The 13,719-nt window shown below is 50.5% G+C and overlaps 2 protein-coding genes across 9 annotated transcripts in view; one reads left to right on the forward strand and one right to left on the reverse strand.

The window, feature by feature from the left end:
* NOS2 (nitric oxide synthase 2) overlaps positions 1-7,457 on the forward strand; it is a 28,304-nt gene extending 20,847 nt beyond the window's left edge. For all 4 annotated transcript variants that reach the window (XM_033078438.2, XM_033078441.2, XM_033078442.2 and 1 more), the window contains 14 exons: positions 258-402; positions 621-725; positions 897-946; positions 1,042-1,216; positions 1,404-1,536; positions 1,926-2,004; positions 2,437-2,615; positions 3,220-3,383; positions 4,141-4,351; positions 4,683-4,770; positions 5,171-5,292; positions 5,518-5,666; positions 5,820-6,014; positions 6,482-7,457. In XM_033078438.2, the coding sequence (XP_032934329.1) occupies positions 258-402; positions 621-725; positions 897-946; positions 1,042-1,216; positions 1,404-1,536; positions 1,926-2,004; positions 2,437-2,615; positions 3,220-3,383; positions 4,141-4,351; positions 4,683-4,770; positions 5,171-5,292; positions 5,518-5,666; positions 5,820-6,014; positions 6,482-6,562 (1,876 nt within the window). In that variant the 3' untranslated portion in view covers positions 6,563-7,457. The remainder of the gene's footprint in view (positions 1-257; positions 403-620; positions 726-896; positions 947-1,041; positions 1,217-1,403; positions 1,537-1,925; positions 2,005-2,436; positions 2,616-3,219; positions 3,384-4,140; positions 4,352-4,682; positions 4,771-5,170; positions 5,293-5,517; positions 5,667-5,819; positions 6,015-6,481) is intronic.
* A 2,138-nt stretch (positions 7,458-9,595) lies between these two features.
* KSR1 (kinase suppressor of ras 1) overlaps positions 9,596-13,719 on the reverse strand; it is a 51,076-nt gene continuing 46,952 nt past the window's right edge. For 3 of the 5 annotated variants that reach the window (XM_033078187.1, XM_033078186.1, XM_033078189.2), the window contains one exon: positions 9,596-11,941. In XM_033078187.1, the coding sequence (XP_032934078.1) occupies positions 11,863-11,941 (79 nt within the window). In that variant the 3' untranslated portion in view covers positions 9,596-11,862. Of the gene's footprint in view, positions 13,410-13,719 lie in introns of all 5 variants that reach the window. The other 2 variants (XR_004419937.1, XM_033078188.1) reach the window with 2 other exon arrangements.

The raw sequence follows: 13,719 nt of genomic DNA on the forward strand, positions 1-13,719 counted from the left end.
TATGTTTCTGCTCTACTTCTTTAAAAAAAAGTATTACAGTAGGGAGCAGTGGAGTGGTTTCAATCACAGCTTACCTGTCCACCCTGAGGTAACATTCCTGTCTAAGGTTCTTGCTCAGGGCTGTCCAGAGTGTGTTGCTCCTGAACCATCTTCCAAAGAAAAGCCATGCTCAAGCTCAGTCTTTCCTAGCCTGTTTGTGGATCACCCTGAATTAGTGTGGCTGCATTCAAAGCTGTGTGTGACTGTTCCTTCCCCAGGGCTGTGCTCTTTGCATCCTCACTCATGCGAGGAGCAGTGGCCACCAGGACCAAGGTCACCGTGATCTACGCCACCGAGACGGGCAAGTCAGAGACGCTGGCCCACAAGCTGTGCAGCCTCTTCAGCTGTGCCTTCAGCACTAAGGTGAGCACTGCAAACCAGCCCACCACGTGGGGACAGCACTTTGACTTCTGCTTCTTCAAACCTGTGTTCTGAATGTTCTGTAAATACAAGTTGGACTAGAACTTTGATTTTGTATTCATTTAGTGTAATGCCATGTAAGTTTGGACAGTGGTCATCTGAGGTATCTAAGGTAATTCTTGTGTCTGTTAGCAATGTCTCATGAGCTTTTTTCCTTCCAGATTCTATGCATGGATGAGTACAATATTTGTGACCTGGAAAAAGAAACACTTCTTTTAGTGGTTACTAGCACTTTTGGAAATGGAGATTCTCCGGGTAACGGAAAGGTAATGTTCACCTCAGAAGTGTGAATGAGGCTCAGCTCAAAGACCAAAGACAAACCTGTCATTTATCTCATGTCCTTCAGTAAGACATGGATCAGGTTTCAAATCAGATTGTTCTGTCTTAAATCAGAGTATTTTTCTAACCTTAAGTGTATTTTATGTATTTTTATGCAGACCTTCAAGGACTCCTTGCTCAGACTGAAACTGCTGAGAAATAAAATTAGGTAAAAATACTTTGTTGTTTGGTTTGCATGCAACTGAGTCCTTTAGCAGTCCATATAGCATAACACAGCAATCTTCTTCTCCTCCCCTGGTGCAGATACGCTGTGTTTGGCCTGGGCTCCAGCATGTACCCAGAGTTCTGTGCCTTTGCTCATGCCATCGACCAGAAATTGGCCCAGCTCGGGGCTTCCCAGCTCGCCCCAGTGGGTGAGGGGGATGAACTCAACGGGCAGGAAGGAGCTTTCCACAGCTGGGCAGTCAGTGCTTTCCAGGTGAATACAGAAATGCACCTCATAGTCTATTCACTCATCCATTCATTGTAATTCAGTTCCATAAAAATGAGGGAAAATGAAGGAAACCAAACATGTGAAACTGATAGCTCCTTATTAGGATTATGATAATACTGAGTACATTTTTTTTTACTGTGAACAGCCTTAATTGTTGTGGTTTTTTCTATAGACTGCCTGTGACATTTTTAACGTCCGTGGGAGACACAGTATTCAGTTACCTGAGATCTACACCTCTGAGGAAAGCTGGGACCCTGCCAGTTACAGGCTGGTGTATGACTCCCAGCCCATGGACCTGGCTAAAGGTACTGCTCCCACCTTCCCCTCCCTCTGCCTTTGCTGCTCCAGAGGGGCTGAACTGTGAAGGTTGCTCAGAAGTGCTCTTGGCCCTGCTGGATGGTGGAATGCATACAATGAAGTACATGGTCAGATTTAAAAGGACACTGGTTTACATTGTGTAAGTTACCTTTTCCAGCACAGTAACACTGGGGCTATCACACATTTAGTCAGCCCCAGAGGAACAAAAGCTGAGAAGAGCTGCTTTTAGTCAGGGAGTGGGGCACACACACCTGACTGACAGTTGGCCACCTTCTAGGGCAAGCACAGTTCAGTTCTCCTCTGCATATTGTTTGAAGACATTTTAAACAAATCTCATCACAGAGTCACCAAGAGTCATATCCTCCTTTCTCACCAGCTCTTGCAAGCATTCATGCCAAGGATGTAATTCCCATGAAGCTGAAATTCAGGCAGAATCTTCAAAGTTTGAAGTCCAGGTATGCTCATTCTTTTGAATATTGCAATACTACATTTTACTAAAATCTTAAATATATCAAGTGCTGGTTTTAAACACCTTCCCCTGCAGTTATTAAAAATATATAGGAATTTTGTACTGTCCTTAGTAGAAGCATGTAAGCTGTGCAGTCTGCAGTGGGGCAGCCCATCCACTGGCTGATTCCAGGCATGGTTATTCTGTACTGGACAGGCAGAACTTCAGCACCCACTTGGTTTGGATACAAATACTTCACATGCCCGGACTCTGATTTGTTTAAGTCTCTGTGAAGCCCTAAGCTGGCCTGGTATTTGGTAATGAGCACAGGGAGCCCTTGCCAAGTGCCACTGCAGATTTATTCCTTTCCTGTGCAACCCAAGGGAAATCCTGTCAGTGTAATCAACATATGTCTCATTTCTCTTTCCTTGCTATCCAGTCGTGTAACCATTCTGGTTAAACTCCAGTGTGAGACTAATCAGGAAGTGCACTACCTTCCTGGGGAGCACGTCGGGGTTTTCCCAGGCAACCAGGCAAAGTTAGTGCATGGCATTATTGCACGTGTCAAGGATGCCCCTCCAGCTGATCAGACTGTCAGGCTTGAAACCTGCACTGATGGTAAGTTGGGTCTCTTTAGACAAAACAACAGAGAATGTTGGATAGATTCCTTTAAAATTCCTAAGAGTTTTTGTTGACTGAATTTGATTCTATGATCCTTTTCTTAAGATTCAGTAGGATTTTCTTGCTGCTTTTTAGTTATTCTTGGTTGTGATTTTGTCCTTTCTGGCAAAACCATCACCAGGTCAGAGGTACCTGGGGTGACAGTGTAATTCAGTTGCTGAATTGGCCATTTGCTGCAATTAAATTAATCAGCAGTTTGCTTATTGTTTCTTATGTAAGAGCCATAAAATAGATATGTATGTCCTGCCCATCTCCCCCATATTAGTAGGAACAATCATAGGATTCTGGAACATGAAAAGATGGTTTCCCCAAATGAAAGAATGTGACTTTCCAAGGGGTGTTTTGTTGTCATGAAGTTTTCTGTGTCCCCTTACAAAACGTTCAAAACCTCACAATAATCTCCTTCAGAAGGGCCCTGTGGTCTAGGCCTGCTGCACCCTCACATGAAGGGCATTTTAAAGGCCACTGAGTTTTGCAAAGCTCTACAGCTGTCAAATTCCACAGGTGTTGCTGAGTGTCCTTTTCTTTCCCTCATTTCCAGGTGGATACTGGACAAGTCACAAAAAGATTCCAGCCTGCACACTACCCGAGGCTTTGACATACTTGCTTGATATCACTACTCCACCCTCCCAACAGCTGCTGAAAAAACTCTCCCAGCTGGTGACAGCAGAGGGAGACAAGCAGAGGCTGGAGGTGTTGTGTCAGGTGAGCCTCAGGGCTGGAGTTCTGTTTGCAGTTCTGTGCACTGGGCCCTCTGATATAGCAGAACCTTAAGAATTTTTTATAGTGATGGATTTTTATGCCTCTGTTACATATTCTGTGGTCTTGGAAAGCCAACCCCAGTGAGAGAAAGAGGGGTCTAGAGGCTCAGCTTGGGTGTGGCAACCAAGATCCGGTGTTTCCTGTGTGGTTCTGGGTGGGTCATTTGCCTGCCTGGTTCTCTTGATTCACGGTGGTTTCTGATGTGACACCCTTGAAGACCTTACACTTTGCACGGGGAGGAGCTGCAGGGCAGCTGGTAGGTGTTTTTGTCAGAGAATTTGCTGCCCTGCCAGTCAGAGGGATGTGGCTTTAAGTAATGACTCAGGGGTGTGGTGAGTGCTGGCTCCTCCTGCCGGCTGCAGGGAGGCTCGGGAGGGGCCTGGGACTGCACAGCTTCATGGTTGTGCCATGACAAGGAGCTGAGAAATGGGTTCTGCTTCAGTTTCTGCACCCTCGCTGAGAGAGCTGCTGTCTGAGAACATTGTAGAGGGGCTTCTGAACTTCTGTGCTCAAAAGTAAATGATTTCTTAGGAAACCCCAGTGTTGGTGCTGGCCAAGTTTTGGGAATTTTGTTGATTTACCTGCATATTTAATTGAATGTAAAGCAGGAATCTTATTTATAAGTGACATTTCAAATACTCCTGCTCTTCTGAACTCAGCATGACCTGGTAACATTGTGGTGATGCCCTTTGGCTTTTAGAGCACAGAAGAATACAACAAATGGAAGTTTTACAACAGCCCCAACATCCTGGAGGTGCTGGAGGAGTTTCCCTCTGCTGAGGTCTCCACAGCTTTCCTGCTGACCCAGCTGCCGTTTCTGAAGCCCAGGTACTATTCTGTCAGCTCCTCCTGTGACATGACAGCCAGAGAGATTCACCTGACAGTTGCAGTTGTAAACTACAGGACAAGAGGTAATGAGCTGTTGTTTTCATCTCTCTCTTAAATAAATGGTATTTAGGCTACATTGTGGTTCAGAAAAAGAGCTGTCTGCCATACAGCATGAAGTGTATCTGTATGAAAAAAATTTGTGTTGTCATACTTGCAGAATGGTACCTGCAGGGCAGGTGTTCATACTGGGTCAAGATTTGCTAAAATCTGCACCATCATCAATGTATCCATGTTTTACACATCCTTACCAGCCATGCATTTATTTTAAAGCTATAATTTTAGGAATAAATTGTGCTTTTTTGAGAACAGAGGGCTTTTGGGTGCTGACAGAGGTGTTCTGCCTTGCTCTTTCAGATGGAGAAGGGCCTTTGCACCATGGAGTCTGCAGCACGTGGCTGAACACAATAGAGCTCAATGAAACCGTTCCCTGCTTCATCCGCAGGTAAAGGAAATTAAACAATCCAAATAAGAGCAGCTCTAGGTTCAGCTTCTTCAGGGGGTTCCTTGGTTTGGATGTTTTCAAGTGAAGTTGGAGCAGCTGGGTCTGAGAAGAGAGGGAATTCCCTGCATTCCAGAGATGAGATCTTTGACCATGCCCTACCTTTAGTAAAGTCACAGATCATTCGAAAATTCTGAAATAATTCTATTCCTATGACCCTATGCCCACTGTTGGCTTCTCCACTGCAGAGCAAGGAAAGGGGAGGGAACAAGCAGCACCCAGTTCAGCCCCATTGCTGCTTTCAGACTGGGGCTTGGACTGTGCTGCTCAGAGTTACTCAGGCAACTGAGCATGAGTTTCAGTCAGAAAGCAGTTACCTAATTAAGATATCCTTGCATTTCAGTACTAATGAGTTCCACCTCCCCGAGGAGCCAGCCACGCCCTGCATTCTGATCGGCGCGGGCACGGGCATCGCTCCCTTCAGGAGCTTCTGGCTGCAGCGCCTGTACGAGCTGGAGCACAGAGGTACCTGCGGGGCCCTGGGGCAGGGCTGGCTGCGGGACACCCCAGGGCTGCAGCCAGGGACACCCAGGGACACCAGCTAACGGGGCACTGGCTCTGCCAGCCCACCCCCAGAGCCCATTCCCACGGGCAGGGGTGCTCTGGGGACTGGAGGGCACGGCCTGTGTGCCAGCCCTGTGTGTGAGTGGCTGCCCCAGGCGCTCAGGGACTGTCCCACGCTGCTTCCAGGGCTCCGAGCAGGGGACATGACCTTGGTGTTCGGCTGCCGGCAGCCAGAGCTGGATCACATCTACAGAGAGGAAACTGAGGACATGAAGAGGAAGGGAGTCCTGAGAGACATCTACACAGCTTACTCCAGACTGCCTGGCCAAGAGAAAGTAAGGCTGGTTCCTCTGTTCTTTAAGGGTTAACTCCTCCAGAATCAGAGCTGGAGCAGATGGGGCATGCAGAGCCATGATGGATTCAGGAGAGCCAACAGCCAAAGCAGCATTTCAGAGCCCTGGTGTGCTGATGGTTTGTGTGTTTCCCAGGTCTATGTCCAGGACATCCTGCAGAGGCAGCTGGAGGCCCGTGTGTGCGAGGTGGTGCACGGGCAGCAGGGCCACGTGTTCGTGTGCGGGGACGTGCGCATGGCGCGGGACGTGGCGCAGGCACTGCGGGCGCTGCTGGCACGGGCCCTGCACCTCAGCCAGCAGCAGGCAGAGGAGTACTTCCAGCAGCTCAAGGTAGCTCAGTCACAGCCCAGCCCCTGATCCACCGCAGGCAGGCTCGGGTGCTGTGACTGCTGTGCGCTGCTGTGTGTGCACACGGGGATGGAGCTCAGAGGGAGCCGCTTGGTGCCCTGGGGCTGCCAGCACAGCTTCTGCTCACTCGGGGTCACAGAGGGGCTCTGCTGCTCTGCAGTTACACAGGGCTCCTGGGGATCAGCTTTGCAGGGTGCTGGGAGCATCAGGAGCTGCAGGCTTTATTGCACCATCTAAGCTGCTGCTTTTTAAGACCCTCTTGTTACCAAAACTCATCCTGGTGCAATTGTGCCTGGGATGCAGGGAGCTCCCTTTCACTGGCAGTAACAAAAGTCTGCAATCACAGAACCAGTGCTACAAATGCAAGAGGCCTTTTAGTTACTGAACTGATGGATAAGGAGTAGCTGGCAGCATTTCATTCATCTCTTGGGTGTCCTTTCCTTTTGCAGAGCCAAAAGCGATACCATGAGGATATATTTGGGGCAGCGTTCCCACCCGAAGTCAAAAGATCTTTGCAACCCACCAGCTGAAGAACAAATCCGCTTGTGTTTTAGTCAATACTCGCACCTTTGTTGTTATTTTCAAAAAACAAGGAGTCAAATCCTCCTTCTTATACTTGTTTAATCGTACATGTGTATAGGATTGCAGGATTTGACTCATAAACCTCAGCCTTAATTAAGTAAAATATTAAATATAAGTTTTGTTGCTATTTATTCTGACATGCTTTTAATACCTTATCTTAATAGTGAAAGTGCAAATTATTTTTAATACTGTCTATGCTAGTATAAATCTGGTGGGTTTTGTACATACAAGGAAAATGTTTTGCACTAAGTTAACTAGAGCTGAAATCTTTTATTTGATGCACTGTTTATCCTTGTGACCTTATTTATATCAGATTGGTTTACTTGCATATTATCCTCACTTGAAGGCAAGTGAATGGATGGTTGTGTTTCTGGGAGTTGTCTGGCCATGTGCCTGGATCTGGAGCAGTGTTTGCAAATGAGATAACAATGTGCTGGTCCCCGAGTGGCAGCACCTGCTGCATCCACCTCAGATGTGCTCAGCAGGCAGCAGTGAATTCTGCTTTGTGGGACTCGGGTACATGAACCTCAGCTCTTGTTACAGAGCCTGTAGCTGGAAGATTCCAAAAATTCCAAAGCACTTTCTACATTTGGTTTCTGTGCTCTGGTTCACTTGATTTGTTTGTAATAAAATCTGCCTTTATACTGGGACAAAGTGTGTGGGTCAGTGAACCTCTTCTCGCTCCTGGCTCCAGCCTGCAGAGGCAGAGGTTGTGCTGAGGGGGGTTTGGGCTCCAGCCAACGCTCCTCCTGAGCTAAGGGCATCTCCAGGAGCTGCAGTCTGTCTGGGATCAGTTTTGTATTTTTGGTACTGCCAGGCAAGTGTGAGTTAGTGCCAGGGAGTGAGACTGGCTTGAAACTGCCCTCGCTGTGTTTGCACTCGGGCTCTTTGTAAGCTGTGCAGTTACATCAGAACCAGTGCTGGGCTGGGCCTGGACTGGGAGTTACAGATTAACAGTTTCTGAAACAATTCGTGGCTTGTTTCATTGACGCTTAAAGCAAGTTTATGTGGCTTTCAGGGAACTCAGCATCCAGAGCAGGCTGTGTGCCAGGGCCCTGTGCAGTCACACCTTGCTCTTAGCCTGGGTCTGTACCTGGTTTGGGCTGCTGGTAAAACCCCCAGGAACTGGGCTGGACTGGGGCAGCTGGGAGAGTCCCAGGCTGGCAGAACAGGACAGGAACACTGGTGGCTGCCCAGGGTGCATTCCTGGGCTTTGGGGAGCAGTCTGACATTGGGGTATGCTTCAGTATAAAGTCACTGATTTTAATAACATAATAACTGAAGGAGAAGGAGCAGAAGGTACGGACAGAATCCATGGGTGCAGGGAGGGGACAGAAGGCTGAGCCTGTGTCAGGAAATGCAGGAAACTTGGGGTTGGTGGGACCAGGCAGGGGCAGGGAGATGAGGGATGATTGAGGCTCATTAGGAACATCTGAGCCTCATTAGGGGTGCCTGAGGCTCGTTAGGGATGCCTGAGGCTTGTTAGGGGGTGCCTGAGGCTCATTAAGGGTGCTTGAGGCTCATTAAGGGTGCTTGAGGCTCATTAGGAACACCTGAGCCTCATTAAGGGGTGCCTGAGGCTCATTAGGAACACCTGAGCCTCATTAGGGGTGCCTGAGGCTCGTTAGGGATGCCTGAGGCTTGTTGGGGGTACCTGAGGCTCGTTAGGGGTGCCTCAGGCTCGTTAGGGACACCCGAGGCTCCCAAAGGACAGCACAGGGCTGTGAGGCAGGGCCTGGCAGAGGCTGCTGGCGTTGGTGTGGTGTGCCGTGCCGTGCCGTGCCGTGCAAGGCTGTGCCGCGCTGTGCCGCGCCGTGCCGCGCCGCTGAGCTCTGGAGGCAGTGAGGCCGGGTAGGTGGAAGGTTTCTTTCTTCTCCTTGGTATTTTGGTGATCGTGTGTTCTATTGGCCTTGTGCAGAGGGGTTCTGCCTGCCTCAGTGACCCTGCAGGGAGCCGGGGCTGGAGCTGCTGCCTTGTGTGGGAGGAGCTGCTGAGCTCTGAGGATGAGGCCGGCTGTGGTGTGTCCAGCTGTCCTAGATGTGCTCCTGAGCTGTGCTTTGTGCGTTTTTATTTGGTGTCTCCTTTGAGTGAAGCCGTTTCTGTGGCTGCTCTGGGATGTTTTGCTGTTGAGCACCCAGCTCAGGGCTGGTGAAACGCTCCCGTCTGCTGGGGGGAGGTTAAGTGCCCTTGGGTGTTGCAGTGCAGCTGCAATGCTCCCTTTGTGCTGGCCTTGTCTCCTTGGGCTGTGCTGGCTGCTCCTGCTGTGTTTGCTGCGGCTCTCCCAGGGCAGAGGGACTCCGAGGTGCTGGGGTACAACTGAGCAGGGAAACCCCAAAGGGCTCCAGCACAGCCAAGGCAGAGCCTTTGTGCCTGGGGACTGCACTTGGTGTGGTTTGGGTTGTTAAATGAAACGCCTCTGCCCTTCAGGTGTAATTGAGATTAAATTTGTTATTTCTTATTATTTATGAAAGACAACAAAGCTCAACTTATCTGAAGGTTTTTCTTGTTTGCATGTGAGATGTAGGTGAGATGGATAAGATGTAAAACTCTGCTTTCTGCTGCCCTGGGTCATTCCTGCAGGATGGCACAACTGCTGCCGGCAGCAGAACCTTCCTGGGGTTAATTTTAATTAACAGCCGCTCATGGCACTTGCAGTGTGGAGAGCCGGGTGTGCCTGGCAGAGCCCTGCCCTGCCCTGCAGGACCTTGTGCAAAGGATGGAGAAGGTGCTGGGGGTCCCAAAGGGCTGTGAGTGCTGCTGTTGGGAGGGAAGCAGCTCCTCAAACAGCTCCCTGGTGGCTTCATTAGCCATTAATAACGGGACCCGTGGTATCCAGAAGGGAAAACCTTGGTTATTGCAGGGGAGATCACCTGGAGTGCCTCAGGGGAAGGGCAGGGAGCAGAGGCTGCAGAGCTGGGGGGCTCCGTGGGACTCTGAGTCAGGGGGAGGGGAAGGTCAAACCAGGACTCGGTAACACTTGCTTTACCCAGACCAAAGATTTATTCACTGAAAAGATTCCTACATATCCAGAATTCCAGTAGCATAGAGTGCACTCTTTTTTTTTTCCTTTTTTTTTCTGGTTGCATAAACTAATACAGAAACTGTTGTTAATTCTAACAATTTGTAATTAATTTAATAGCAATTCTGGAAGACACTCAGTTCATAGAAAATATAAAAAAAAAATTTGTACTGTACAAAGTTTACATCACATTTGAAAAGAAAACTTGTCCATGTTCACCATGTTACAACCATTTACATTCACTACTGACATGTGGCTCCTGTAGCAGCATTGCACGGCATTGTCACATTGACAGCTCCACCGGGACGGGGGGCGGGACTGTGGCACGAACACAACCCGGGACTGAGCTTGGTGTGCGGGGCTGGGACAGCTCCGAGTGCCCCGGAGCCCCCGGGCCCGGCCAGTGCCCCTGGCTGACCAAACCCAAAACCAGCCCCCAGGCACTGCCGGCGGCTCCTCGGGCTGCTCTGGGGCTCAGGAGGAGCTTTGTGCTCCAGGTCAGGCTGGGCTGCAGTCCCCGTGTCCCCGTTAAGGGCAGGCTGTGACCAGGGCACGTCCCAGCCTGAGCCGGGCAGGGCACAAAGGGCTCCCCGGGCACAGCCTGACCTGCCCGGGAGGGACCCAGGGACACAGAACCCGGGCCCAGCCGGGCCGCTGACCCCACCCAGAACTGTCCCAGCCCTCAGGGCCTGCTCTGTGCACCCAAAACCGGAGTGAGGAGCACTCTGAGGCTGCTGCTGCCCTGGACCCTGAGCATGGGCCAGTCTGCATCCAGCAGCAGCTCCTGCCCTGCCCTCCCCAGGCAGGAGCCCACGCAGGGCAGTGCCTTTCCCTGCTCAGGGTTTCTGTTGTGCTGCTCCCACTTGAACAGCACTTGGGCAAAACCAACTTCTGCTTCAGGCTGCTGCCACCCCGTAGTGAGAGCAGCAGAGCCCCAGGGGGACAGGGATCAGGACAGCGCTGCAGTGCCTGCCCAAGCCAAACCTGTTCCTCTTTTAGATCTGAGACACATTGAGAAATCTTTTCACACTTGTAAGATGCTACAACCGACTTGTACACAGGACTGAGGCTCTCTGCTCAACAGAACTCAGGTTTTGTGCCGCTCAGCTCCTCACACAAGGCAGCCAAACTGAGGCCTGGTGCTCTGCCTGCTCACAGGGGATGATCCTGAGCTGAGGTGGGGAAAGGGGAGCCGCTGGTACCAGGGCCTGCAAATGATTTATTTCCAAGGGGGATGATGCATCTGTAACCTCAGTGTGGTCACTGTCACCTCCACAATCTCCACACTGCACTGGAGGGAGAGTTGGGTTTTGGTTTTAAAACTACTGAAACAAGTTTGAGCTGTTTGGGTCAGGCAGAACCTCCAGGCCCAGACACTGCCTTCTTGGTTACAGGATTTCTGTCATTTGAAAGGTTTTTTCCTCAAATCAACTGCTTTAGTCCTATGTTTGTCAAACAAAGAACTTGCAAGCTCAAAGGTGGCCAACTGTAGGCAGTGGCACCGCTGTGTGTGTGTGCAGGGCTCTGAACCTCTGTGCATCAAGGCTTTAGTTAATGCATTATTGAGGGACAGCTTTTCCCTTGTCCTGTCTCTCTTGCCTTTCCCTGCACTCGAACTTGTGCCTGAACTTCAAGAGAAGAATTTGGTCCCTGTGCAGAGCTATTTTTTAAGGCCAGCAATTCTTAATTCCTCTGGGATTGTATGAGAAGGAGCAGGTTTTAGTGTGAGTTCTGTGGAGAAGAGCTCTGGAGTCATTAAGTGAGAGCCAGCCCCATGGCCAGCAGCTCTGTTCTGCTGTAGCTGAACTCAGGGTGCCCCAGCCCTGCTGAAACCAGGAGTGGTTTGGGCAAGTCCCAGTGCAGCAGGCTGGGCTTGACCTTCAGGAGAGACCTGAGCTGAGCTCTGGAGGCCAACACCTCCCCCAGCCCCGTCCCAGTGGGGCTCTGCAGGCAGAGAGAGGCTCCCACTGACCAGAGGAACCAGAACAGCTCTTCTCTTTTTCAGTGCTATTCGAGAATGGCTGTAGTTCAACTTGATTCACTGTTTATTATGTTTAAAAAAATATAGTTCACACAAAAGTATCATGTAAACATTGTTTAAATAACTGCTGGTGCTCAGGCAGGACACGGGGCTGAGCTGATGTCTTCAGCACCAGGCTCGGCGCGGAGCGGCCGCGGAGGTTCTGGTGCTGGGTGGGAGAGGCAGCAGCACGGTCACAATGCCACCGCCTACAGCTTTGGGTTACTCGCTTCCAGGATCCCCAAGCCAAATCTTTCAAATCGCAGGACAACTTTGCTACTGTTAATGCTGCAAAGAGTGGGGAGGGAGAGGAGAAGGGAGGGGGAAACAGTTACTGATGATTCATCTCACAAAGCCACTGCCCTATCCAAGGAGCTGAAATGAGTTTGGTTCTGCTCTCACATCACATCACCCAAGAGATGCTCAGGTAATTCAGTAGCAAACATACAAAGTTATTCATGCAAACCTCATCAGTGGGAAGAAACTGCACAATCTGATTCGTCCAAGGGGAGGAGCAGGAAGTTTTCCCAGGTCTCTACCATGGGTAGAAGCCTGACATTAGTTTTCAGTGGGCACCTGCTTCCCTTAAAGTAGAAGGGAAGGAAAAACTGACAGAATTTTCTTTGTAAGAGAAAGGGGAGTTTTGACAAGGTACATGAAAGGGTTAAGAAAGCCCAAGAGAACAAACCCAAACCCATTTACCCTTCCCCAGGCTCTACAAACACGTAAAGGTGTCTCTCCCTTGCTTTCACCCTGCTGGCAGAGCCAGAAGCACTTTCAGCTCACAGCTTTTCTGAGGAGGCTCAGGGAATGGGTGTGGGAGCTTGTCCTCAGACAGCAGAAACCCCCTTGGTGTGTGTCCTCCTGTGTCCCTGTCCTCTCCCCTCTGAACAGTGAGAAAAGACCTTTTCCAGAAGGCACGTGTTTGCTGTGGTAGCTGTGACTCTGCCAAGGCCCTACCCTGCCTCATTCTGCTGACCAGGGATGTAAACAGAAGCAAACTGCAACATTCCGAGCACTGGATCTGCAGGGGGAGGAGCTGAAGGGTGCTCTGGCTTTCCTCTTCTTTCACGAGGCTTTGTAACTGATCCCAGCTCAGCCACCTGGGCCTGCTCTGGACACTGCCCCAGCCCGGTCCTCAGTGGGCAAAGGACTCTGAGCTGCTCCAAGTGGAGCAAGGACCATCCTTCTTTCCACTCCAGAACTGGCCCTGACAAACTGACCCTGGCTCCAGTGCTGTCTCTGGGCCTGAGGGAGAACCAGCCTGACCTCAGCTCCTGCTGTTTGCAGTGCAAGTGCTGTGACAATGTCCCTGTCACCTGCAGTCACAGAGCTCCAGCACTGAGGACACAGCCCCAGGGGGGCTCGGGGGCCTCAAAGAACAGAGGTGCAGCAGTGTGGGGCCAGCCCTGAGCTGCAGGCAGGACACCCTGTGGCCCTGGCTGTGGTGTGCACCTGGTCAGTCAGGGCAGGTCCCTGTGCCCTTCAGGAGGAGTCCCAGCTGCTGGAGCGCTCCGGGCAGAGGAGCCGGTGTTAGCCAGGGAGGTCTCGCAGACAGGAGTGGTTATTGAAGCTACAGCCCACACCAAGCAAAAGGCAGAGAGAAGAACTCGGGTAAAGTGTTGATTATGTCCATGGGTTAATTTCGTGGTTTGATTTTGCTTTTTAATGGAAGGTGATTGTCCAAGTTGCCGGTTAGGATACGACACATGGAAGCATGCAAGGTGGAGCCCGTTATTGCACCAGTAGCTACAACCTACAAAGAAATATGGGAGGGAAGGGAAAAAGACACCATGAGAGTTAGTTTTGAGTTATTTAAAGCAAGCCCTTGAGAACTACACACTGTACAGCTTGGAGCAGGCTGCAGCAGGGGTTAGTGCAATGTGAGCTGGGGGAGCTGCACTGCTCAGTGCATGTTCCTTGTGTGAGGGTGAAGCCAGAGTCTGGGGAAAGCTTTCTGCAGTTTAAAGTTGTTGGACATCACTGGTGTGTCAAGGATCCAGTACATGTGGGGGGAATTGCACAGGAGAAGTGGCAGAATGTTCAACCAAAACTCCAAAGCCCCC

The sequence above is a fragment of the Catharus ustulatus genome, chromosome 22 (genome assembly GCF_009819885.2).
Source record: "Catharus ustulatus isolate bCatUst1 chromosome 22, bCatUst1.pri.v2, whole genome shotgun sequence".
Taxonomy (NCBI): domain Eukaryota; kingdom Metazoa; phylum Chordata; class Aves; order Passeriformes; family Turdidae; genus Catharus; species Catharus ustulatus.